Source organism: Lepidochelys kempii, chromosome 5 (assembly GCF_965140265.1).
Source record: "Lepidochelys kempii isolate rLepKem1 chromosome 5, rLepKem1.hap2, whole genome shotgun sequence".
Lineage (NCBI taxonomy): Eukaryota > Metazoa > Chordata > Testudines > Cheloniidae > Lepidochelys > Lepidochelys kempii.
Window position 1 is genome coordinate 82652780 of NC_133260.1, and position 24576 is coordinate 82677355.

At 40.6% G+C, this 24576-nt stretch overlaps 1 protein-coding gene across 1 annotated transcript in view; it reads left to right on the plus strand.

Moving 5' to 3' along the window:
• Nucleotides 1–24576, plus strand: part of ADAMTS19 (ADAM metallopeptidase with thrombospondin type 1 motif 19) — a 279664-nt gene that overhangs the window by 70845 nt on the left and 184243 nt on the right. Inside the window, exons 4-6 of the mRNA XM_073344873.1 lie at nucleotides 5829–6001; nucleotides 6991–7074; nucleotides 9890–10047. Coding sequence (XP_073200974.1) covers nucleotides 5829–6001; nucleotides 6991–7074; nucleotides 9890–10047 — 415 coding nt within the window. The remainder of the gene's footprint in view (nucleotides 1–5828; nucleotides 6002–6990; nucleotides 7075–9889; nucleotides 10048–24576) is intronic.

The following is a 24576-nucleotide window of genomic DNA, read 5'->3' on the forward strand; positions in this document are numbered from 1 at the left end:
CTCCTTGGCTTTTCTATGCAAAGTTCCTCTGGCTGACATCTGTAAAGCAGCCACTTGGACTTCTGAATACATATCTGTTTCTGAACACATATTATGCCCTCACTCAAGGCCCTCTCTCTGATACACGATTAGGCAGAGCTGTATTATCTACTGCATTCCTACCAAATCCGAAGTCCCTACCTCCTTGAGATACGCTGCTTTTAAGTCACCTGGAGTGGAGCACCCACAGGGACATCTCTCAAAGAAGAGGAGGAGGTTACTCACCCTGTGCAGTAACTGACATTCTTCAAGATGAGTGTCCCTATGGTTGCTCCACTACCCACCCTCATCCCCACTACTTCAGAGTTGAGGTAGCCTCCATTGCAGAGAAGGAACTGAGGAGACCGGTAGCACACGAGTACTATTAAGGTACACTCAGAGCGGTGGGGGTGGTGGTGCAGGCTCTGCGCGTGCGTGATCGGTACGAGTACTGCTATAAAAATCTCTGAGCGAAGGCACAGGGATGCACCAACACCTGGAGTGGAGCACCCACAGGGACACTCATCTCGAAGAACATCAGTTACTGTACAAAGTGAGTAACCTCCTCTTCTATGACTTGTAGGATGTGTTTCTTGGTCAGCATCCTGACACTGAAGTTTTTAATGAAACTGATTCTCAAAAAATGACAAAAATACATATACTTAATAAAATATGCTGTGATTCTATAATTAACAATCATCTGCGTAAAGTTAAGGACAAGTCACATGCACTAAATTTAGGTCATGCAAAAAGGCCAGAGATATTAGAATTAAGATATCTATCAGAATTTTATTTTATATTTTAAAAATTATTTTAGCTTTGAAGAAAGTATATTTAAATTTGTATAGTGTTATACTGGACCCAGAGCCAGTGCGCCTGTGCTAAAGTAGCTGACCCAGATTTGGTTTTAGAAGAGAGCTTCTGGTCAGGGGAAGGAGGAGGACTGTCAATGAGGGAGACCTTGTGGGTCAGAGCAAGGAAGCAGGACTGCCAGGGTCCCCGGGGAGGGGAGGCAGTGAGGACCTGTTCTAAAAAGGGGCCTCTAAAGAGAAAAGGTCTCGCGAGTTGGTACTCTGGGAACAGGGCAGAAAATCAGGAGTAGGAAGACTGCCAGTGTCTCCTGGAAGGAGAGGCAGTAAGAATGTGAAAGGTAAAGGGGAAAAATCCCCTGGGAGTTATAGCCTAGGGTGAGCTCAAGAATTGTTTTAAGTTTGGACAATAAAACTGCCTAAAGAACGCTGTTGTTGTGGCAGTAATCTAAACCTTCCCATGATTCCTCCTGTTCCGCACTCCAATACCATTCATTTTTGTTCTCTAGAAGTTTTCTCAAAGCCACTGCTTTGGTAGATAAATTAGGTATGAATTTTCCAAGATAATTAACCATTCCCAGGAACTGTTGGACATCTTTCTTTGACTGGGACATGGAATCATTTCAATGGCTGAAATCTTCCTCTTATCAGGTTTTACACCTTCATTGGAAATAATGTCCCCCCAAAAAGTCAATTCTGTAACTCCTAAAACACATTTCTCCCTATTTACTTTGAGGTTTGCAGCTCTAGTTGCATGCAGGACTTCCTGAAGTCTACAATCACGTTCCTTTAATTGATCCCCAGATGATGATGTCGTCCACTGAGGTGTCAACACCATTAATATGTTCATAGATCAGATGTGTGGCTTTGTGGTACACTTCTGATGTTGAAGCTATGCTGAAGGATAAGCGTAAAAATTTGTATCTTCCAAATAGGGTATTAAATGTGCATAGGAGAGCACCCATTTTAACAGATTGAGTTTCTCACATGCAGCCATGTCTAAAATTGGTGTCACCTCCTTTAGCACTACAATAAAAGGGAGCCTGTACATGGTGCTTTTATGGTTAATGCTAGCAATGCACTTCCCCTTCACAGGTATATTAGTTCCAGAATAACCAGTTATTTTTATTTTTGTTGGTTCCAGTTTTGGTCTTATTTTCAGTCTCTCATAATTTTGTTCAGACAGAATATTAACCTGAGCTCCTGTGTCCAGTTTCAGTGGAATAATTGTTCCGTTCAGTGTCATAGGAAGTATCCAGTTCCTCTCATCAGGCTTGGTAGATCCTAGTACGTCTATGAAAAACTCCTCAACCAGATTGTCTTTAACTGAATGCACTTGACTTTTCTGCATTTGGGATCTGCAGCATTTTGAAAAATGATTATTTCCCCCACATTTATGACAGAGTTTCCCAAAGGCAACACATAGTTTGGGGCCATGCTGTGATCCACACCTTCCACTTCACCATCTGTATCCAGTTTTTCCCCGATCAGTGATTTTCATAGTGAGTGGTTCCACTTTCTGATTTGACCTATTCTGGCTATATTCTATAGTACTTAGTACATGGATAATTCCTTCTGTTTAATTCAGTTCTTTGGCTTGTTCTTTCACAGTTTCTGCTGCCCTGCATATTTTGAGATCTTTTTCTAAAGTTAAATCTTTTTCATGGAGCAGTGTCTCACTATACACATTGTCTTTAATGCCACAAATGATTCTATCTCTAACCAGAGACTCTACCAGGTCACCAAAGTCACAGATAGGTTACTGAGTTTCCTTCATACTGTGACATATTGCTCTATGGCATCATCAGTTTTTTGCACTCATGTAAAAATTTTGTATCTCTCAAAGACAGGGCCAGATTAACTCTCCTGTGGGCCTGGGGCTATTAGATTTTGTGAGGCCTCTGTATATAAGTATTTTTTCTGGGAGGAAGTTTAGTGCAGGAGGGGGCTGGGGCAGGGGATTGGGGTGCAGGAGAGGGTGCGGGGTCTGGGAGGGAGTTTGGATGCAGGAGGGGGATTCTGATCTGGGGCAGGGGGTTGGCGTGGAAGAGGGGGGTGTGAGGTGCAGACTCTGGCCAAGAGGCGCTTACCACAGGCGGCTCCCAGCTGGTGGCACAGCAGGGTTCAGGCAGGCTGCCTGCATGCCGTGGCCTCATGCTGCTCCCAGAAATGGCTGGCTGCTAGCACGTCTCTATGGCCCCTGGAGGAAGGGGGATAGAGTGTCTCTGTGTGCTGCCTGTGCCCGCAAGTTCCATCCTCATAGCTGCCATTGGCTGTGGGGATGGTGCTGGGGTTGGGGGCAGCATGCGGAGCCACCTCGCCCCACCCTCCTGCCAGGTGCTGCAGAGATGTGCTAGCAGCTTGCTGCTTCTGGGAGTGGCGTGGGGCCACGGCATGCAGGCAGCCTGCCTAAGCCCCCACTGCGCTGCGGCACTTTTAGCAGCCTGGAGTTGGAGATCGCTGCCTGTGATTTATTTTTGTGGGGTCCCCCCCTTGAGCTGGGACCCTAGGATGCAGCCCGTAAAGCCCCTGCCCTAATCAGGTCCTGCTCAAAGGTCTCATTCCTTTTTGGCATGCAGTGTTCCTCAGATGTAGTCAATATTTTATTTAACTTCATGCATTTACCTTCTTCGAACTTAAATTTGTTATAAATATCAAAAGTTTCCTTCCCAGCAACATGCAAAAAAAATTATGATTTCCCTTTATCATTTTTCTCCTCTGCCCTTATGGCTGCCAAATACAATTCAAATCTCTGTCTGAATTTTTTCCAGTTTGCCGCAACATTGCCTGACAATTTCAGACTGGAACGAGATTGCAATACATCCATTTTGGGCTCCCCCACACTTTCTTAAGCTAGTCGAGTTACTATTGTGCTCACCAAATACATGCAAAAGCCTCTATGCCTGGTGCTTCACATGCTTCTCTGGTGCCTCCCTTTGTCTCTGCTTTCAGTTGCAAACAGAGGAGTTAACTTCAAAATCACTGCAGTTTCCTTCTCATTCAGCACTTCTGACACCATGTAATGATCTTGGGGTTCATTAAACAACAAACCAGTGATTGAGAAAGGAATAAAACTGTAATAAAACAAACTGGAGAGCTTCTGTAGTGAGCTGCTGCACACAGCCATGTGGTTTTCCCAGCCCCTTCCTCCAGGGCACATCTCCAAATTTCCACACACTTAACACTGTCCCTTATGAAGGAGTGTCTCCAAACCACAATTTTTCATAAACATATCTTTACAGATAGTATTGTATTGTCTTTCACTACTAGTAAGTAATATTTTTTGAAGTCATTAAACCTAAGGAGATTATTTTAGTACTTTTGTGAAAAGCTTACTCTTATGTTTTGGAAAGCATGCTGAAATTCATAAGATGGTGCACAGGAATTTACAATGTAGGGATGAGACAGATCAATTGAAAAACATTTTGCTCAAATCTCCTAATGCCTGAAGCGTCTCAGAACATGTATCTATAATTGCTATCTCCAGCATAAATTGTGTTTCAAACATAGGATCCAAACCCACACCATGGAGCTCTGAGAGTTATTTTACTTTACTTAAATGGGAGCAAAATCGGGACCACAACTTTTGTGAAATGCAACATAGTCCAATATGAATCATGGATAGCGCTGCATTTTATTTTGTTATTTCATTAAACTTTAAAATTAGTGTTGCTAATTACTGTATAAATACCTGGCTACCTTCTGGTCCAGGAAATAAATTCAAATCCTTTTTTTTTATAATAACCTAAATTGTAGTGGGAATTTTGTTGTATTGTTGAAGAAGCAGCTTTAGATAAACAAGAACTGGTGGTCTCTATTCATCTATGAGTTTAATATGTTTTCAATTTGGAGTTTATTGTGTGCTTAGAAACTCATTTACTCAAGTCATCTTTTGTGCATTATTTAATCTGTATATAATTACAGCAACTTTTACTTTGAAGTCCTGTTTTTCTCGTCCTTTTTGTAAAACTGAGGAAAGTGTTTCAATTAAATCCTCCAGTATATGACCCTTCAAACCATTTCTTCCAAAACAGAGTTTGTCCCCTGATATTTACTAATGAATTGGTCCATGTGTACAACATGCTCTTGTTCCTAAGGGTGTGAATGTGTTTCAATCCAGATTTTTCTTTCTGTGTGTTGGGGGAGGGGACATAGGAAGGGGGAGAGGTGTGTGGACTTCAAATTTTTCCTGTATTTTCCGAAGGCAGGAAGATACTCTTGTAACATCAGTGACCCTATTTTTGTGTCAACCCATGACTTTAATTAGTATTCTTCCAGTAGCCAGACTGAAGGCAAAATCCTGTTTTGTTTTACATGTGTACACTAGAACTAGGGAAGAAGGTGAAGAGGGTCTCCCTGGCTCTGGTGTACTCATGCAGCAGCTGGACAGAATTCCAGCTTGAGCAGTATGCTGGACTAGCGGCTAACATGCTTGAATACAGTCCATAGCCTCAAACTAAGCATGACTGGATATGTATCCCTAGCAAATACATGTTAGCATGTATTAATTATTACATTGTATTATAAATGCATATGCAGTAGAACCCCTATTTTACTAACTACCTCGGTACTGAGGAGTTCATAAAATTCAATGTCTGAGTTAAAGTAGTACAGTGCATGAGTTGCAGTATGGACCCCTGCACTGCTTTCTTCTTGTCCCACAAACCATTGCAAAGTGATTTCTAGTGCATTGAAGACATCAGAATATGAAGGGATGTGGAGTTGTATTTCATCAACGTCACCTTCATTATGGGCTTTCCACCCCCTCCCTCCCATTGGGAAAAATGGTTTGTATAACTGGTTGTTCATAAGACTTGTGTTTGTAAAATCAAAGTTCTACTGTAATCCTGTAGTTATCTCTCCACTCCCAGATGTCTTGGCAGTGACATTTCATAGTATAACTCTTTTTCTAGCAAATCCTAAAAATATCAAGTCAGTGATACTAATATAAAACTGCTATTTTAAATGATGAATTCATGTAGCAATATTTTTATGTTACAGATAAAAGAAAATCCAGGAATCAAAAACTAGGAGGAAGAGGAAGAAAAAAAAGATACTCCTATAAATTACCCCAGGAGTACAATATAGAAACTGTAGTGGTTGCAGATCCAGCTATGGTTTCATATCATGGAGCAGATGCTGCCAGGCGATTTATTTTAACCATCTTAAATATGGTAGGAAACTCTTAGAACTTATCAAGGCATTTTGTCAGAAAGAAAAATGTATGCCCAGAGATTGATTGAATTAATTATTACAATTGTTCAACAGGCATAATTAACTGTAAGTGGGCATTCCATAAAATTAAACAGACTATCAGAATGTACCATGAATGTTCAGCAGCACAGAAGCTATGATTCTGCAGACATATCTTGTACCTTCAATAATAATAATAAGCTAAAGAAGTGGGATTTGAACAGCATGATTGTTTGATTAGAAACCCATATTGTTATTTGAACTATATTCAGGTTGAATGCTTAGGACAAGAGTCTGATCTGAACTCATTATGAAGAAGTACTCTTCTCATTTAGAAGGATCTTTTGATCTTCTTGGTGGCTGGAGGAGAAGCAATCTTACGGTCTCGGACAAAGTTATGTTTCCTTCCAGCAATGAATGTGAATGCAACACACTTATTTGATCCAGAAGGCAGTGAAAATTAGTAACCGCAGTATGTAAAGAAAAAAAAATCACAGAATAAAGGATCATGAAATGGAGAGTGGGTGAAAACTTGATCACGACTACTCTGTTTGGCCCTGTGAGTTATTGCTTCTTGCCATCTGCTGCTCACTTTTAGCCTCGGTCCTGCATTTAACTCAGTGGGACTCATGGCATAACGTTATGTACATGTGGAAGTGTTTGAAGAAATGGGCAATAGTTTTTAAAGCTCTGTCAAGGTCATCTGGAAAAAGATAGAGCTCTTTTATGATTCTTGGATCAAACACTGGATAAGCCCTATCTGTCTCCTCCTCCCCACACTTCAAAAATGGTAATATCTAAGTATTGTGTTATATTTAATGTGTAGGAAATTCAAATGTCAAGTCAAAGTTCTACAAAATTAAGAGATCCTTAAATTCTGAGATTTGATTTTTTTTAAGGCTGTAATGTATTCCAATGTGTCCAATGGGAGCACTCATGTTTATTTTTTTGTTTTGTTTTTTTCTTAAAGGTTTTTAACCTTTTCCAGCACAAGAGCCTTGGAATTCAAGTGACTCTTCGAGTGACTAAGCTTGTTCTACTTCATGAGACTCCAGTAAGAAAGTACTGAATATGTCTTATTCTGTGACAAGACTTTGTAGAATGAATAGAAGGGTAGGGGCATGTTGCTTGCTGCCTCATTAAGGCATAGAATACTCATCACTTATAACACCCTGATAATTTTTCTCGGTTATATTTATAATAATTATTTGTAGTGGCGAAAGACCCCAATCAAAATTGGGAGCTCATCGCACTAGGTGCTATACATACACACAGTGATAGACAATTCCCATACCTAGTTTATTTCAAAATTGAGGGTATATATGGCTTTCAAGTAACCTAAAAATTGTAAATGATTTTTTCTTAGTCCAGGTTCATAATTTATCCTTTGTTGAAATTGGCTGGTATTTACAAACTTCAGTCCATTATCAGCTATTTTTTTTCCTGTGCATGTGGATATTACACTCTGAAAGCAAAATCCTTTTAGTTTCAAAGCTTACAGTTAGTTGTAAAATGAGATATAGGTCAGTCATATCATAAACAAAACAAGAATGTAGCACCACTCTTTCATGATATGTCTTTCAGACATCATTTTAGAAGTCATCTTTTAAATCCTGTTCCCTTGTTGAAGAGATGAATCAGCTGTTGTAAAGTGGGTCATTCTTTGGAGTGACCTATTTGTAAGTGGGGGAATAGTCCCGCTATTGTGGGGAACTTTCCTGGCTTCTGCACTACCCCGGTGAAGTGGGCTAGCGAAAGGATCTGAGTCCTCGCTCCCACTTCCTTTACCCAGTGGCCTCCCTGCCCTTGAGGACTCCCCTTCCACTCTCCTGTCTGGCAGAGTCCTCATGACCCCAACAAGGCTGGGCCCAGGATTCCTGGGGGGCTCAACCCCCACCCTGCTGTGGTCACCTAGGACAGGGGCTAGGGTGTCCCCACTCTGGGGTACTCTCTCCACACTGGGCACTTCTCTGACCCACTGACCATTACATACAAGTTAAAGCAAATTCAAGTTACTTAATCAACAATTAATTTTAAAAAGAATAAGGAAACATGGGAAAGGTTAAAGGAAACACATCAACCCGCTCTGTCGCAGGGAACATCACAAACAATGTCTCTGGAACATCAGGGCAGTTCACAGTCTGTTCCTTGTATGTCCCAGGCCTTCTTCTCAGGCCCTGGCTGTGCTGTAGGGATGCTGTGGGTTGGACACTTGCTCTGGTGGTGACCACACGCTCTCAGGCTCTAAGTGATAGGACCCTTCTTCCAAGTGTTGTTGCCACCCTGCTGGGGTTACAATCCAAGCCTGGCCTGCAGAGTCTCTTGGCTGAGGTGTCTCCCTGTGGTGGGCCCGCTGCTGAGGGTCCCCGTCACACTCTCTAGCTGCTCACCGCACCCAGCTCCGGACTGCTCCAGCCCCAGCTGCACCGCTCTGTCTCTGCACTGCTACTGCCTCCAGCTCCCTGGGCAGCTTCTTTGAGCCCTCTGGCTCTGATTGCTACAGCTCTGCTCCCAGGACAGGTCTGCTCTGCAGGCTGCTTCTGTGACTCTGCTCCCAGCACTGACCTGCTTCGTGGGCTGCTTTTCTGGCCCCTCTGGCTCTGGTTGCTGCAGCTCTGCTCCCAGGCCAAGTCTGCTCTCTCTGGGCTGTGCCTCTGGCTTTGGGGCTGCAGCTCTGCTCCCAGGACAGGGTCTGCGCTCTCTCTGGGTTGCTTTTCTGGTCCCTCTGGATCTGGCACAGCTCTGCCCTGCAGCTCAGCTTGGGCCCCTGCTTTCTCCTTAGCTCAGCCCCACTCTGTCTGACCCAGGCAATTCCAGCTCACACAGAGGACGGGAGCTCCCTGGCCTCCTGACTCCCTGATTAGCCTGCCTGCCCTGTCATTCAGGCTGAGCTGGAGCATTGGCCTCTCCCCATTGTTCCTGGGGACTCAGTCTCAGGGTCCTGATTTCCCATAGACCCATCCTCTTTTAGTACTGGGAGCTAGCCAACCAAAACACCCCCACTGAATGTTAGTAAGGGGCAACAGTCCTCTTACATATTGTTCCCTTATCATATTTTAAAGCAGTAGTATGTGGACTTTTTGTTATTTTACAAAGTATCTGAAAGTTTTGCATATTTTAGTTAGAGTTCACAAAAATAAAAAATGGAATCTTATTATCCATGTAAGAGAGATTTTTAACTTATACATTTAAATAAATTAAATTATACTTAGGCTAGTAGTTAAAGAAGCATTTCTTGTTTAGACATATAGTAATCCTCTCAGGAAAAAAAGATCCCTCAAATCCAAACACTGGATCTTGGTATCAGTGCTCTCCCTAGATGCAATGAACTCCAGCTGGTATCAATGGAAGATCAGCACATATGGGGAGAAGAATATGGGTGAAAAGCTCCAATGTATGTATCTGAGGGCATAATTTTCACCAGCATTGATTTAATTAAAGTCAAATGAAGATGGCTTCTGTTCTTGAAGTTAAAACAATTGTGCCATGTATATTTTATGACAAATGAAATAGAATATCTTTATTAACTGAGACAAATCACGTGCTTATATTTGTAAAATTATTTGAGAACATTTTTCTTTGTACACATATCTTATATATACTACAGGAAAAAAAATCATTAAAGTGAAAAACAAGGAATCAGAAATATATTCATATCTAGACAACGATAGATTAACAATGCATGGCAGACAATTAAATCTATTATAATAGTTTCACATGAGTAACTGGGACTAACTGTGGGGTGAGGCATTGTTAGGAAATTCTGATTTGTGATCTCATAACTTGTACACGTTGACAATTAAAAGATGAAAGAAATATACATTGTGATTTACATGTTCATATAATAAAACAAGCAATTCAATTTTCAGGCAGATATGTATATCGGGCATCATGGGGAAAAAATGCTGGAGAGTTTCTGTAAGTGGCAACATGAGGAGTTTGGCAAGAAGAATGATATACATTTAGAAATGTCAACAAGTTGGGGAGAAGACATGTCATCAGTAGATGCAGCCATACTTATCACAAGGTAATATTTTCTAAAAACAGTCTCTTAAAAAAATAGCCTGATGTCTTCTTGGCAGCACTGTAGAATTAGAGAAGTTCAGTTGTCTTGTGAGGTGATACAGTTTGGCTTTAGCTTTAGCTATGGAAAGAAATGTGATTACAGCCTTCTCTCCTGCTCTTTTCTGGTAATTAAAGTGAGCTATTATTAGAGATCAAGTTGTTAGAAGGACAGGTGCTGGAATAAATTAATGATATAAAAAGCAATTTGTCACCTGGTCCTGATGTTATACATCCAGGAGTTCTGGGGGAGCTTCAGTTTGAAGTGGCTGAGAGGCTACCAAAATATGCAATCTCTCATTCAAAAGAGCTACTGTTCCAGAGACTTGGGGGGTAATACATGCTGTACCTAGGGGTGATCTGGAGAATAACAGACCAGTAAGTTTTAAATCTGAATCTGGAAAATTGTTTAAAATGATCATTGAAAATTTAATACCTGGAATGATAGGGTCTAACCAGCATGGTTTTTATAATCTGCTAGCATTTGTTGAATGTTTAAATAACCAGTTGACATTATTTAGATTTTCAAAAGGCCTTTGACAAGTTCCCTCACAAGAGGCTGCTAAAGAAACTAAGTAATCACAAGATAAGAGGCAAATACTGTCATTGGCCAAAAATAGACTAGGAGACAAAATAAAGAGTTGGATTAAATAGTCAATTTTCATTATAGAAAAAGATATTTTTGAGGAATTCCTCAAGGTTCTGTACTAGTACTTGTACTGTGCTAGTTGTTGTTTAATAAATATATTAATGATCTGGAAAAGGATGAACAGCGAGGTTGCAAAATGTGGATGTGATGTGAAATTAGTTAGGTTAACCAAGACAAGAGAGGACTGTGGAGAACTTCAGAGTGACCTAACCAAGCTAGATGAGTAGGCAGCATGTTGGCAAGTGAAGTTCAATGTCAATAAGTACAGAGTAATGTATTTTGGAGGAAAAAAATTAAACTATTCATACACAGTGCAAGGTGCTAAATTTACTGTATAAACTCAGGAGAGGGACCTGGGGTGTCACTGTGGACAGCTCAATAAAGACTTCTGTTCAATGTGCATCTGCAGCCAAAAAAAGCAAGCAAGATGTTAGATTACATAAGGAATAGAATGGCGAATAATACAGAAAAGTCAGTGGTGTTGCCTCATTTACATTACTGATGCAGTACTGTTCACCCCATCTCTAAAGAGATATTGCAGAATTAAGAGGGGGTTCAGAGAATGGTGACACAGATGATTGGGGGTTTGGAAAAATTCCCATGAGGAGACAAGAGAAAAGTTTATAATTGTTTACCTTAGAAAGAAGAGGAGGGACGATAATAGTACATATAATAATGAATAGTATAGAGCAGATTGGTTGGGAGCCTCTGTTCTCCCTGTTTCATAATACAAGAACAAGGAGACACATTTAATTAAATTCAAAAAGAGTAAAAGGAAACATTTTTTTCATTCTATGTGTAGTTAAACTGTGGAACTCATCACCATGGGAAGTCACTGAGGCAAAGAATTTAGCAAGATTAAAAAAAGGATTGGACACTTTTATGGATAGCAAATTGATTCCAGTGGGAGTTAGCTGGTTGGGCATTTCTGAAAATCCCACTAGGCACCCATCTGCATTATTAGTAACTGAAAACCTTTGAAAATCTAGACCTTAACCCCCCTGTACTTCCATTTCCTCTAAAATGGAGAATAACACTTGAGGTCTGTCTTGGCTAGAATAGGAAAGAGTTTTTAAAGGTGTTAGCTAGCACAGTCTAACTAACATTTTCTAAAACTAGTGGAGGTAAGACAAGGTATACTTTAGCGTGTGCTAGGTGGCAGGTTGAAGCCTAATTTAAAAATTAAACATAGCACTATTCCCCTGTGATAGTGTGCCAGGAGGCCGAGTGATCAGTGTACCTGACTTCAAGCCCCTTGCTTCTCTGCCTGGGTTGCAGAGGTGCCATTCCTGACTTTAGGCCAGGAATCTTCTGGCCTCCACATGCATCTGGGCCTCAGATCTTAAGGGGGTGTGGTAGGTGGACCTGGGCCCTGCTTGGGTTGTTAGCACTTCAGGATTGTCCTGGAGTCTTCCAGAATTAAATATTAATCTTTAATGAAAGATTATGTCATGTGATGAAACTTTCAGTAATATGTCCAACCAAAATTGGCAACCCTAGGGCCCTCCCTCTCCACTAGGTCCCAGCCCAGGGCCCTGTGGAAATCAACATCAGCAGAATTCTCCCAGTACAGAGTCTAAGCCTGCTGCCTTGGGCTCCTTCCTACCTTTGTCCCTTCAATTTGGGGCATGGCCCTATAATCCAAACTGTCTTTAGCTTGGAGTGGTGTCCACTTATAGGCATGGCCCCTATAATCCAAACTGTCTGTAGCTTGGAGTGGGCCAGGGTGGAGAGGCCTAGCCCCACAATGTCCTTAAAGTCACCTAGTGAAGTTCACTCACTGCCGGGTGCTCCCCAGTCGCGTCAACGGTCTCTCTTGGTCAGGGAAGCAGTCCTTCTCCCCAGGCAGCTGTCCTGGCTGTCACGCTTGTCGTGAAGCTCCCCTCAAGTACAGAGACCTCCTGCCTCTTCACCAGTCAGCCCTGAACTTTATTTTGTTTTTCTTTATCTTCTCTTTTTTATGGTGAATCAGACTTGACTGAATAGTATATAGCCACCGCCAACAATAATTCCTTAATACTTAGCTGTTTATATTCTTTCAAGTTGCCCTTTGTCTTTCAGGTAATGTAACAATGCTTTTTAATAATAACTCATTTCCCTGATGTTTCTACTAAATCACATAATGTAATTTTTGTTACCTGAAGACTTTGAATTCCTCAGAAAGCTATTCCCTTTCTTTTTCAAAGCCCTTCCATACCTATAAAAAGTGATTAGTTGTTTGTTCCATGTTACAGAGAGCACATGATCCATCTTTGTGTCTATTTATTCGAAAAAAGAGTTTTGTTTAAGCCACGATGGCAAGTTAGTACTCTAAACAAAAGTACTTTGTTACTCCTATCCCGGCCCTCAACTCTAGGGCACAGTACAAAAAAATCATCATCTTCTTTCATTAATCCAAATTTGTTGCCATTCCTCTTTTAAATGTTTCTGTAGTAGGCTTTTGAATTCCTGTTTACTCAACTGTATATCTCTGTCAATTCTTCCATTTCTTACAGAATTTTTAGCTGGTTTGTCCTACATTTCATTCCCTGTTATCCCAATAGCGATAGCCATTAAGATCCAAGCTAATGCTATATGTATCCTCATCTGTACTAACTCTGTTACTCAGATCCAATTTAATTCTAGGATTATTGCTACTAGTTTGACTGTCATGATATGCTTTTATATTGTATGCCAAAACTGGGAATTAGTACATCTGCCATCCGTACTCTTCCTGTTCTCCCCCCACCCCCCTTTTTTTTGGACCCATCTGTAAGTATTTGACACTTTTCACCATTCTCTCCATAATTTTACTCAGAACATAAGGGCAATTAGTCTATAGGCATCCAGTTTTGTGGACAGTTTTCCTGGTTTTTGTGTTGGAATTACTACTGCATGTTTTCACCCTACTGATATCATTCCTTCCCCCCTACCCCCACATAGTGTTATATAATTCCAAGAGAACCCTCAAACTGATTTCAGACAGATATTTAAATGTTATGTTACATATGTTATCTTTACCTGAGGATGTATTCTTGCTGATATCAGTAGCTTTTTAAAGTTCCCCCACAAAACCATTCATTCAGTATAGTATCTTCATTGTTACCTCAGTTACATAAAAAATCCTCTCTTTCAATAAATGTTTTTTAAATCTGGTGGGAAATTTTGCTTTGATTTTCATCATTTCTCACCTCTCAAAGTTTTTGCAAAAACTTCTGCTTCCTTGGTATCAGAACTTTTAACTATTTGCCAGACCTAATGAGACTTGGGATGTGGTTACCTTTAGTCTCAATCCAATTCATTTTTCTAATTTGCCTGTATATTTGTGATGTCTTGGTATCTTTAGTTATTCATCCGCAGTACTTCCTCCAACTCTCTGATTTTTTTATATTATGTTGTATTATTTTTTGTGTTATTGTCTTACTACTTTTATACTTCATTAGCTCTTCGCTGTTCATTGTATTTTTAGCTTTTTATAGGCTTTGTTCCTTTCTTTAACTGTCACGTTGCACTTCTTATTCCACCATAGAAGTGAGTTTATAGTTTTGGGGTACTTCACAGAAGCTGCTGCTATTAAACCCTTTGTTACGTTGTCATTGAAATTCTCTGTCAAGCTGTGTGCAATCCAGCAAAAGATTGTGATATCCCATACTAGTCATATTTCACCATGAACTTCATTCAAAATTGCATGAATACAGTCCATTGACAAATCACTAACGTACAAGTATTTTTGCGCTGCCCTTGCTATAATTTTCATTTTTTTCTTTTTCCCCATGTTTGTGATGTACAATTTCACTTCTATCATAAATATAATAAACATTTATTTTTTTAACTGCTACTAGTATATCATCACCTATTCCTTCAACAGTTTTTATCATATTGTTTATAGAAAGAGACTGTGTCTGCAGTTCCCCTTTGCCTGTGCTGATTCTCTTCCTTTTCTATTAGATGCTTTGAGAATCTCCTTATGACTTCTGCATATGTTACTAACAGTTTTTGGCTTTTGTATCTCTCTATCTTATCTTACTGTAATTCACTCTCTGCATGCCTTACTGTGATTATCACCACAGTTACTATATTTGATCCTTGTCAATAGTTTTCATAGGAATGCTCTCCCCCACATTTACTCCAACTCGTTTTCCCTTTACAAACAGTTGCTACATGCCCATACTGTCAGCAGTTATAACAACTTGGTGATGGGAGGATATATGATTTTTTTTCTGGATATCTGAAACTCTAGTGTTATTTTCTCAAGTAGAGTCCCTCCCTTAGTGTAATCAGCACTGCTGTTGATGGCTTGCTTTCTTCTCCTTGTTTACTAATTAGTCACTTGATTATTAACACTTTATCTTTTCCTATGCATCCGATGAAGTGAGCTGTAGCTCACGAAAGCTTATGCTCAAATAAATTTGTTAGTCTCTAAGGTGCCATAAGTACTCCTTTTCTTTTTGCAAATACAGACTAACATGGCTGCTACTCTGAAACCGGTCCTATGCTTTTGGTTATCTCATCATTGGTCAGTTTTAAGAGCACTCCACGTATTACCCCCTTCATTTCAGTCAAATACTTTGGTAGCTGCCTATTTATTTTAACTTTCCTTAGTGTCTTAGGTTTTAGCAGTTTATCAGCTTGCTCTTTGTCTTCACATTGAACGAAAAGATCCCCATCTCACAGTCTTCTGGCTCTTATTATATCCCCTATGTTTTTAAAAAAAATCCAGTCAACTACTTTCACAGGATTAATGTCACCTAATCTTATTTCTTTGGCTAGGAATCTTACAATTATAACATATTGGTTTATTATTTCCTTCCTCAGTTTTGCTTTTTTTGCTGATGTTGTCATCATGATCTTCTGCTTCTTTCTTTCTTTCTTTCTTTCTTTCTTTCTTTCTTTCTTTCTTTCTTTCTTTCTTTCTTTCTTTCTTTCTTTCTTTCTTTCTTTCTTTCTTTCTTTCTTTCTTTCTTTCTTTCTGTTTTTCCCCTACTTTGTATTCATTCTCCTTCTCTAGTAGACTTTTTCTTCATTTTCCAGGGTGATTTCATTTGGGTCAGAAATCCCCCCGCACAGCAAACTGCCCAGCCCAACCTATCAGGCGTGAACTGATCCAGGTTCTCTGCTTTTCTTCCCCCTGCAGGACTGGCATTGGCTGCAGGTCTAGCGGAGTGGAGCTAGCGCGGCCCATAGGCTCTCTTTAACCCCTTTTGTGCTGATGTGAGGTTTCTCTGCTCCATCACATCCCCTTATTCGGAATAACCTCTGTGACCGAGTACCTGGATGGGCCAGACTGAGAATGCCACACTCAGGACAGACTGCAAGAAATAGGGCAGAAAATCCCCCAGACTGGTGGTTTATTCTATAATTAGATTCACCAAGCCAGTAACAAAGGAGTTTCTGTAGCACCATACTGGTAAACAAGAAGCCAAACATAGCCCCCTTTAGGCATTCCAGCCTTTGGCTCCCATCTAGCAAACAGATCTAATATAGTGATAGGTCACTGAAAACCCAGTTCACCATTCTTAAAGTTCTACCAATCCCAAAGGATCAGACACTTACCCTACTCTACCCTACCCTACCCTCAGGTCAGTCTGTATTTCAGATCTTACCCAAATATCATGCTCTCAGCCAATCCTTAGTAAACTAACTAAAATTTTATTAAGAAAAGAATAGAGTTATTGAATGGTTAAGGAATCATATACATACAAGTAATTTTCAGTGTTCATAGCTCAGGATCATTGCAGTGATGTTATATCTGTTGGCTTGTAAAAGTCTCCTTGGAATTATCCCAATAGGTCAGAATCCAAAGGCAGCTTAGATGTTGCCTGTTATCAGAATTGCTGTTAATGGCAAACAATCCCATCCCATTAATATTGATATTAATGGAATATGGATATTGGCAAAAGGCATGCTGCTTTTTAGTAACTTTTTTTGGAGGGAGAGATCCTACATAATCAATTTCCTGGCTCTGGCCATGCACAATTGAGCACCTCTTCTGTGTTCCATGATTTTGAAATGACATATCTGTTGCCAATAAAGTTTGGATTCTGGATGCCCTACTTGAGCTTGGTGCTAAGCAAGTGCAAGTAGCCAAGAAGTTTGGTATCTCAAAGTCCGTTATTTCATTTAATTTTATGGGGGCACGGGAACACCCCACAATGTTGTTCCATTGCATTGATGCTTGACCTTAGGAGTACAAGTGTCAATGCAGTGGAAAGCAGGCAGAGGCTGGTGAAGCTCTGTGGCTCTGGTTCCAGCATAAGCTTGGCCAAGGTACTCAACTCTCTGGGCCAATGCTGAAACAGAAAGTGAGTCAGCTGGAGGCAGAGTAGGGGAAGGAGTTCATCCCTTCAGATGGCTGTCTCGGTTTATGGAAAGCCTGGCACATCGCTCATCAAAGCAGCAAGGCAAGAAACAGGATGCTGACTTTCTGACAACTGCTAAATGGAGGGTGGACACCTTACCAACATTCTAGAGGAGTTCCAGCCATTTGACATCCTTAGTGCTGATGAGACCGCTTTCTTCTACTAGGGCTATCCTAACAGAAGCCTTGGCATGCTGGAAGGAAGATTTGCAGGAGGGAAAAAAGACATGGACCGTATCACACTGCTGTGTTGTGCAAACATGGATGAGACAGAGAAACAGACTCTTATGGTGATCAGAAAGAGCAAGTGCCCACATTTCCTGACGGACCACTCAGAGCTGCCCATGATCTACAGAAGCTCAGCAAATGCCTAGAAAACTAGTTTGTTGTTTAAGAGTGGCTACAGATCAGGAACAGAGAGCTGTCCTATCAGACTACAATGTGTGCCTGCTGATTGACAATTGCCCAGCTCATTCAGCTAATCTAGAGCTATCACACATTGTTAAAATTCTTGCTTCCTAATATAACCTCAGTCACACAGTTGATGGACACAGGTGTCACCAAAAACTTCAAAGTTCACTACTGTGCTTGTCTTAAACCTCTCTTCATGCTGACCCACACCTAAGAACAATGGATGTTGTTAAACAACAACTCTGCTGCCCTTGATCTTGCTAGGGAGTCATGGGCCACTGATCTCCAGAAGACTTTTGGAAACTCCTTCTGAAAGGGAGGGTTTGCATCAACAGCAAAAAATGCTGCTTGGTGGACACCAGTGTGCTGGCTGATGTTTCAGTTCCTGAAAACCTAAGAGCAGAGGAATTTGAGGTCATTGTTGAGTTCGACAGTCATTTGCAGGTGGAAGGTGTGCTCACTGATACAGAACTTTTGGAAACAGTAGTGGCTGTTAAGCACCCACAGGCTACTCTTGACCAACAAGAGGATAGTGCATTGGGAAAAGAAACTCAAAGAGCCTTTGCTTGTGGACATTATCCACAGGATATCCCAGAATTGTGGCTTTGAGAACAGTTATGAAGCTGCTTGCAAAATTGAAAAAGATTTACAGGGGGAGGTGGAAAACTGTAAAAAGTGGGTGTTGGACAAATGTTTTTAGAAAAACTTTTTTTTTCTTTGGTGCTTTTAAAAAGCTTTTATTTTATAGAATTGTGTGCCACTGTACTCTTTGTGAGACACAACAAGGTGAGACTTCCTAAATTTGCTCTAAGCCCTATGGTATACTATTATACAGTGTATCTATTTGTGTGTCATGTTTGGTTGGGGTTTTTTTAGAGCACTGTATTGAACTGAAAGTTAACAATTTTACTTTGCAGTGTATTGTTGTTCCATGCTCCTATTTCTGTGCATCCCCCTGAAAACAGAGCCTTCTGCTTATTGGCAATATCTGGAAAATAGCACCTTTTTGCTCGGAACTAACCTCGGAGAGGTTGCTAATAAGCAGAATCTACTGCATTAGTAAAAAGAGGTTATGGAGAGAGCTGGGAAAGTGGGACAAATTGAAGCCTAAGCTGTCAGAGACCTGGCCCTTGTAACTTTGCTACATACTACACTCCAAACTTCTCCATACTAAACTTACAAACTTACATACTAAACTACACTCCAAACTTCTCCATACTAAACTCATCCTCCAAACCTAGCCCCACCCAGTTTTGTGGGTCATTTAGGTTAGTTCTGTGGGTCAGAGACTGTTTTCATTGTTAAATGTTTGTATGCTGCCGAACACAATGATCCTTGATTGGGGGTTCCTATTACTATGGTAATACTAATAAGACTACATCTAAGAAGCTTCCAAAAACTCATCAGAAGGCATCCCCAGTCTGACAGATCTAAGGAAGCCTGTCAGACTGAGACGCAAACCTAGGGTTTAACAACTGTGAGTGTGTTGGCAGGGCCTGGGACTAGATGATATGGGGAAGGTGCGACTAATGGGGAAGAATGAATGGGGAGGGGGCATGGAGAGTTGCCAGGCATAGATAAGTAGGAAAGCACAGCAGCTGGTAGCAGGGCTGATGAACAGAACTAGGGAGCAGGGCTGAAGAACAAAGCTTGTTGCAAATGCTTCAAGAGTTAATTAGCAACTATGTGATAGCTTTAAAAAGAACATATTGGACAGCCCCAGTGGCTTCTGACAGATCTCTCTTCCCCACCATATCCTTGAAGGCAACAAGCGGTATTAGTGTTTCAGGCAGGAACTGGGGAGAACTTCTGGAGATCAGTCTGCCCATGCCACACAGCCCAAGTCATTTTGAAACCTAAAACTTTCACTTGACCAACTGCTCCCCTTAATATGGGCTTCACCCCCAGGCCCTGGACTCCTTCATGTTTCTGGCAGCGCCAGCAGCAGCTTCAGGAGGAGGCAGGGACAAACAGGCTCTTGTAGTGTATTACCTGCAGTAGCTGTGTTTGACCCAGAGCTGGCTGCATTTCATTGGTGGGTGAAGTGTCTTCTGTTGTATTTCTAGATTGTAAAATGCTTCTATCAGATAATCCTGTTTAAGTCTTGATTTTTCTGATTTTCTTTTTAATAATAATTTGCTTAGTTCATACCACTTTTTACCTGTGAATTACAAAGTGTTTTATGCAGAGGGGTAAATATCATTATCCCTTTTGGGGAAACTGAGGCATAAAGCGGCAAAGTGACTTGAATGAGGTCATACAACAGGTCAGTGTCTGAGCCAAGAATTAGAGCCTAGACCTCCTGAGTTCCATTCTACTAGTACTAGTCACTGGACCATACTACCTCTCATCTCAGGGCTGCTTTAGCTTTAATAGATCATACCAGCATGGCTTGCTGACTGTGGGAATGTTTTGCTAATCCAGACTCCCTCTGCACATCGTCAAAGTTTATGGTATTGTTAACCCCATGTGTGGCTACACTTGTGTGTTTTGTTAGTTCAAAGAGTTTCATTCTGTTTTACAAATGCAGAACAGGCTCCCTTGTCATAACTTGCAAACAGCCTTGGACAGTAGACCTGCTTTACTGAGAGAAATAATATTTAGACAGAGGAATACCAACTGTTTACTCTATATTCTACAAGTAGAAACCAAGTATTATAGCTTATTTAACTGTTTCTATAGCAGGCCTTTTAAAAGTTGGCCCTTTCCTTTCTATAGCATGAAAATGGAGCAGCAGGACACAGAGTTTTGAAATGGGGACACAATGCTCTTCGCAGGTCAATGAACTCTGTGTTTTGAAACACAAAAGGACTTAAAAATAAATACTGAGTATCAGATTTCTAGAGAGACTTTTTAATGGCTTTATATGTTTCACAGAAATATGTATGCCTCACTTTTCATGGTTTCTTAGATTCTTTGACTCAACAATCAGTCAATCTAGCTTTTCTTCATGACAAAGGTTTCTGTATGAAACTATATACCAAACTTTTCTACCACACTTTTATCTTCTACATGGGAAAAATAGGCTGTAGTGTTTACAATAGATGTGTTGTCAAATGGATTACTTTCCTTTAATTTAGAACAGTTCTCCTTGAGTACATGGTTTTTATCTGGTTCTATTTTTCTAGTGGTAGGCTTATTCTGATGAAACAATTACATGTTTAATGTAAAGTGCCATAGAAGGAAAGAAGAGAGAGAACAAGTGTGTTGAAAAGGGGATTAAAAAAAGTAGATGAGAATGGGGCTTTATTATAAGGAGAAGTTAGGAATTAAGAGAGAAATTGCTTTAAGGTCTCTCTTGTTAAAATAATCTGATGTACACTTAATTGATTAACACATCACTTTAAAGATTTTCATATATAGAAATATTTTTCTCTTTGAAGAAAACTCACATCCATGCAACAAGGTCCAAATAACCATGTTATTTAAGTCTTGAACTTTGGCTACACTGAGAGAACCCAGATACAGTGGTTGTTTAGGGAGCATTATCATCATGTCTCCATCCTTGCCCAGCATAAGCTTGCATGGAGGGTGGAATTGAAGGCAGGACAGGGGAAGGCCCAGGGGATCCACAGTTACTATCTGTACACCTGGGATTTTATGTGGCCCCAACATTGAGGTATCTGAGTACCTCTCAAGTACCATACAAATGATGTACCATGTTTAGCTGCTGCTCCAATCTACAGCTGGCTGTAGTGCAATGCAATGTACTGTGATGTGTCTGAATGTGCATTAGAAGAGCTTCTGTATACACACAGAGAGAAAAACTGTTAAATAAAAAAGTACTTTTACCTACTAATATTGTCTGCTTAGTTTTGTTTTTGTGACATAAGCAGAAACTTAATTTGTAGATGCAGAGAGCCAATGATCCATATACCAACCTGCCCTTTGTTTAGCTTACTGTACAGCAGACATACTTTTAAAAAAATGGAGTTTTCCTTTGCAACTGACTTTGATTAGAAAATTATTTGTATTTGCCTTCAATATCTAAAAAGATTTCACCTTAAGTTATATAGGATAGAACTTCTAGTTAAGTGGAATAATAATAATAGGCATTTAATTCATGTAAAGTAAATGGCAACTTTTTATATAGATAATTGATACAAAACCATTCTTTCGAAACATTAATCCTCACAACACTTACAGCATGCTGTAGGTAGGTATGTATTACTGTTTCCACATTATCGAGAAACTATTACTGTTTCCACATTATCGAGAAACTAAAGCAGTGGGGTCCAATTACTTAGCAAAATCTACCTAGGAGAGTATGCACCAAGGCTAGGATTAGAACTCATGAGGAATTCACGTTTTCTCTCGAATGGAGGGAGTAGGCTATACCAGCTAAACATATCTGCTTAGAATATTCTCCTAGTCCTACTGACCCATCACATATTAACCTACCTACATCAGATTTATAGATTCATAGATTTTAAGGCCACAAGGGACCATTATGATCATCTAGTCTGACTTCTTGCATAAAACAGAACTAGAGCTGGGTGAAATTTTTTGGATGGAACTCTTTTTTTTTAACTGAAAAATGCAGATTTTGGTTTAATGATACAGTTGTGAAGTTTTTGTAGTTTCGGCAGGTTGTTTCAGATTTTGGAAATGTCAAAAAGAAACATTTGATTTGACCCCAAATGAAATTTTTGACTTTTTCAATTTGCTGAAAATTCTGAAAAATTTTGGTTTCAGTTTGACCCAAACCAAATTCTGTTTCCAATCTTTTGAAACCGATAGCAAAGCAAACAATCCATTATTTGCAGAGCTCCACACAGAACCTCTGTCAGTAATTTCTGCATCAAGCTGATAAATTTTGTATGAGCTATAGCATATCTTTTAGAAAGACATTGAGATGTGATTATATGACTGTGGTGGAGAATTCACTGCATCGCTGAATAAGTTGCTTCAGTGGTTAATTACATTCAGTGTTCAAAATTGTTCCTTATTTTTAGTCTGTCTGGCTTCAGCTTTCAACCACTGTATTGTGTTATGCCTTTTTCCGCTAATGAAAAAATTGTGTACTATCAGAAATCTCTTCACTATATAAGTACGTGTAGACTGTGATCAAATCACCTCTTAGCCTTCTCTTGGTTAAACTATATAGATTGAGTTTCTTAAGTATCTCACTATAAGGCATGTTTTCCAGATATTGGAAACCTTTTGAACCATTTCCAATTTTTCAGTATCCTTTTTGAACTTTGGACTCCTAACCTGGACACATTATTCCGTTAATATCTAATGAAAGAGGTGATGCTGCCTCCCTGCTTCTATCTGACATTTCCCTGCTTATGTGTACAGGTGTGGTGTTTACCCTCTTTGCTACAACATTGCACTGGGAGCTCTTGTTCAGTTGGTTATCTTCAATGACCCCTAAGTCCTTTTCAGTGTAACTGCATTCCAGGATATGGTCTCCCAGCTTGCATGACTTGTATACATTGTTTCTAGATATATGACCTTGCATCTGGCTGTATTAAAATGGATGTTGTTCAAAAGAATCCATCTTACAATGTGATCCAAATCAGTCTATATAATTGACTTGTCCCCATCATTAATTACCACTCCACCAACTTTTGTGTCATCTGCAAATTTTAACTGCAGTGATTTTATATTTCTTCTTTGAGTGCTTCTTCCTGTGTGTAGTGTGCTTCAGGTTATGCCTGTGTCCCAAGCACCAGGATCAGATAACTTTTACCTAGTGGTGTCCATTTGGTCCACACATGATCTCTTTTCTTCCTCTGCACTGACAGTGTAAAGGGGGCTGGTGAACTTTACTCAGTTCCTTCTTACTGCTCATGGTCTAAGATGGAGCTTTAGGTTTCTTGTAAATAGTTCTTTAAAAAAGTTAGTCTAAGTTGTTTTAGTCTAGTTAGTTAGGAAGATTGTTGGGGCATGGTTCCCTAAATTTTGGGACCTCCCTGCTTGGGTAGGCAACGATTCCAGTACCAACCCATCCCTAGTTCTTCTATTGGTAGCCAGGGAGAACATGCCAAGAATTCCTGGCTTCGAGAATGATCAGCTTCCTGAAACCTTTCCTAGTAAGAGATGATCACAATGCCTGTTTGTACTGCCTGGTGGAAATCCATGCCCCATCCATCTGCAGGTCATTCCTGAGAAGGACAAAGCAGTCAAAGGAATTTGGAGTTTAAAGATTCCTCATGGAGAGGTCCTCAAGCGCAGGGACAGCTTCTGACCAGGGAGACCCTCCCCCTCTCAAAATATGTCAGACTGAAGAAAATATGTCAGACTGAAGAAAATAGGAGCATCCCTTATAGTGCTACTCTGACTGATTCAGCAGTCCTTCTCTCCTACCTCCTTGCCTACCCCCCCATTGGCATCAGAGACTTAGGTAAGCCAAAGCAAACATGGAAGGGAGAGACAAGCGCTCCCCATAAAGACATGAGGTAAAGTTCCTCATCCAATTCCCCTAAGAAGAGGCAAAAGTCTCCATCTTGTACCAAGCCAGAAGATACCACCTGCTCTGGAACAAGACCGTCTGGTTCCAGAAGTGCCTGGAATGGGACTTCATCACTTTTTAGTACTGGGTGGTACTTTGACACCACCAACAACTGTATCTGCATCAGCACAGCACCGATGGCCCAAGTTACAGAAAGGAAAATTACTCCATTCTCTCCAGGCCACTTCTCAGCACTGGGCAACCTAATCATGCTTCTTGAACCAGAATAATTGATATTCTCTAGATTCCCAGTCCTGGTACCAGGACATCTCCCTTCGGTAACTCTCAGTGTTCCCATCTTCAAGCCAAGGTAGAGCTAGACTGTCGCCAGTATGGTCAATGAGTAGAGTCCGGTACTGAGAGTTCCCCTGTTAGAGTTGGGCTCAAACTCATTGGAGTCAGGAGGAGGATATGGGGACTCCCAAATCCCTGTCTGGGCTCAATCCCCACTCTGGAGATGGAAGTGGCCAGGGTGTCCTAGTATCCTCTTTTATATGTACTGGAACCCATCACCCTGGGTCCCCACACCAAGGGGGAAGTCCCACACAAAGTACTTGACCATTGAGCAGGGGAACCTCAGAGGTGTAAGTTTCCCAAGGAGGAGGAACAGCTACCACAGCCTCCCCAAGAGTCTCCACAA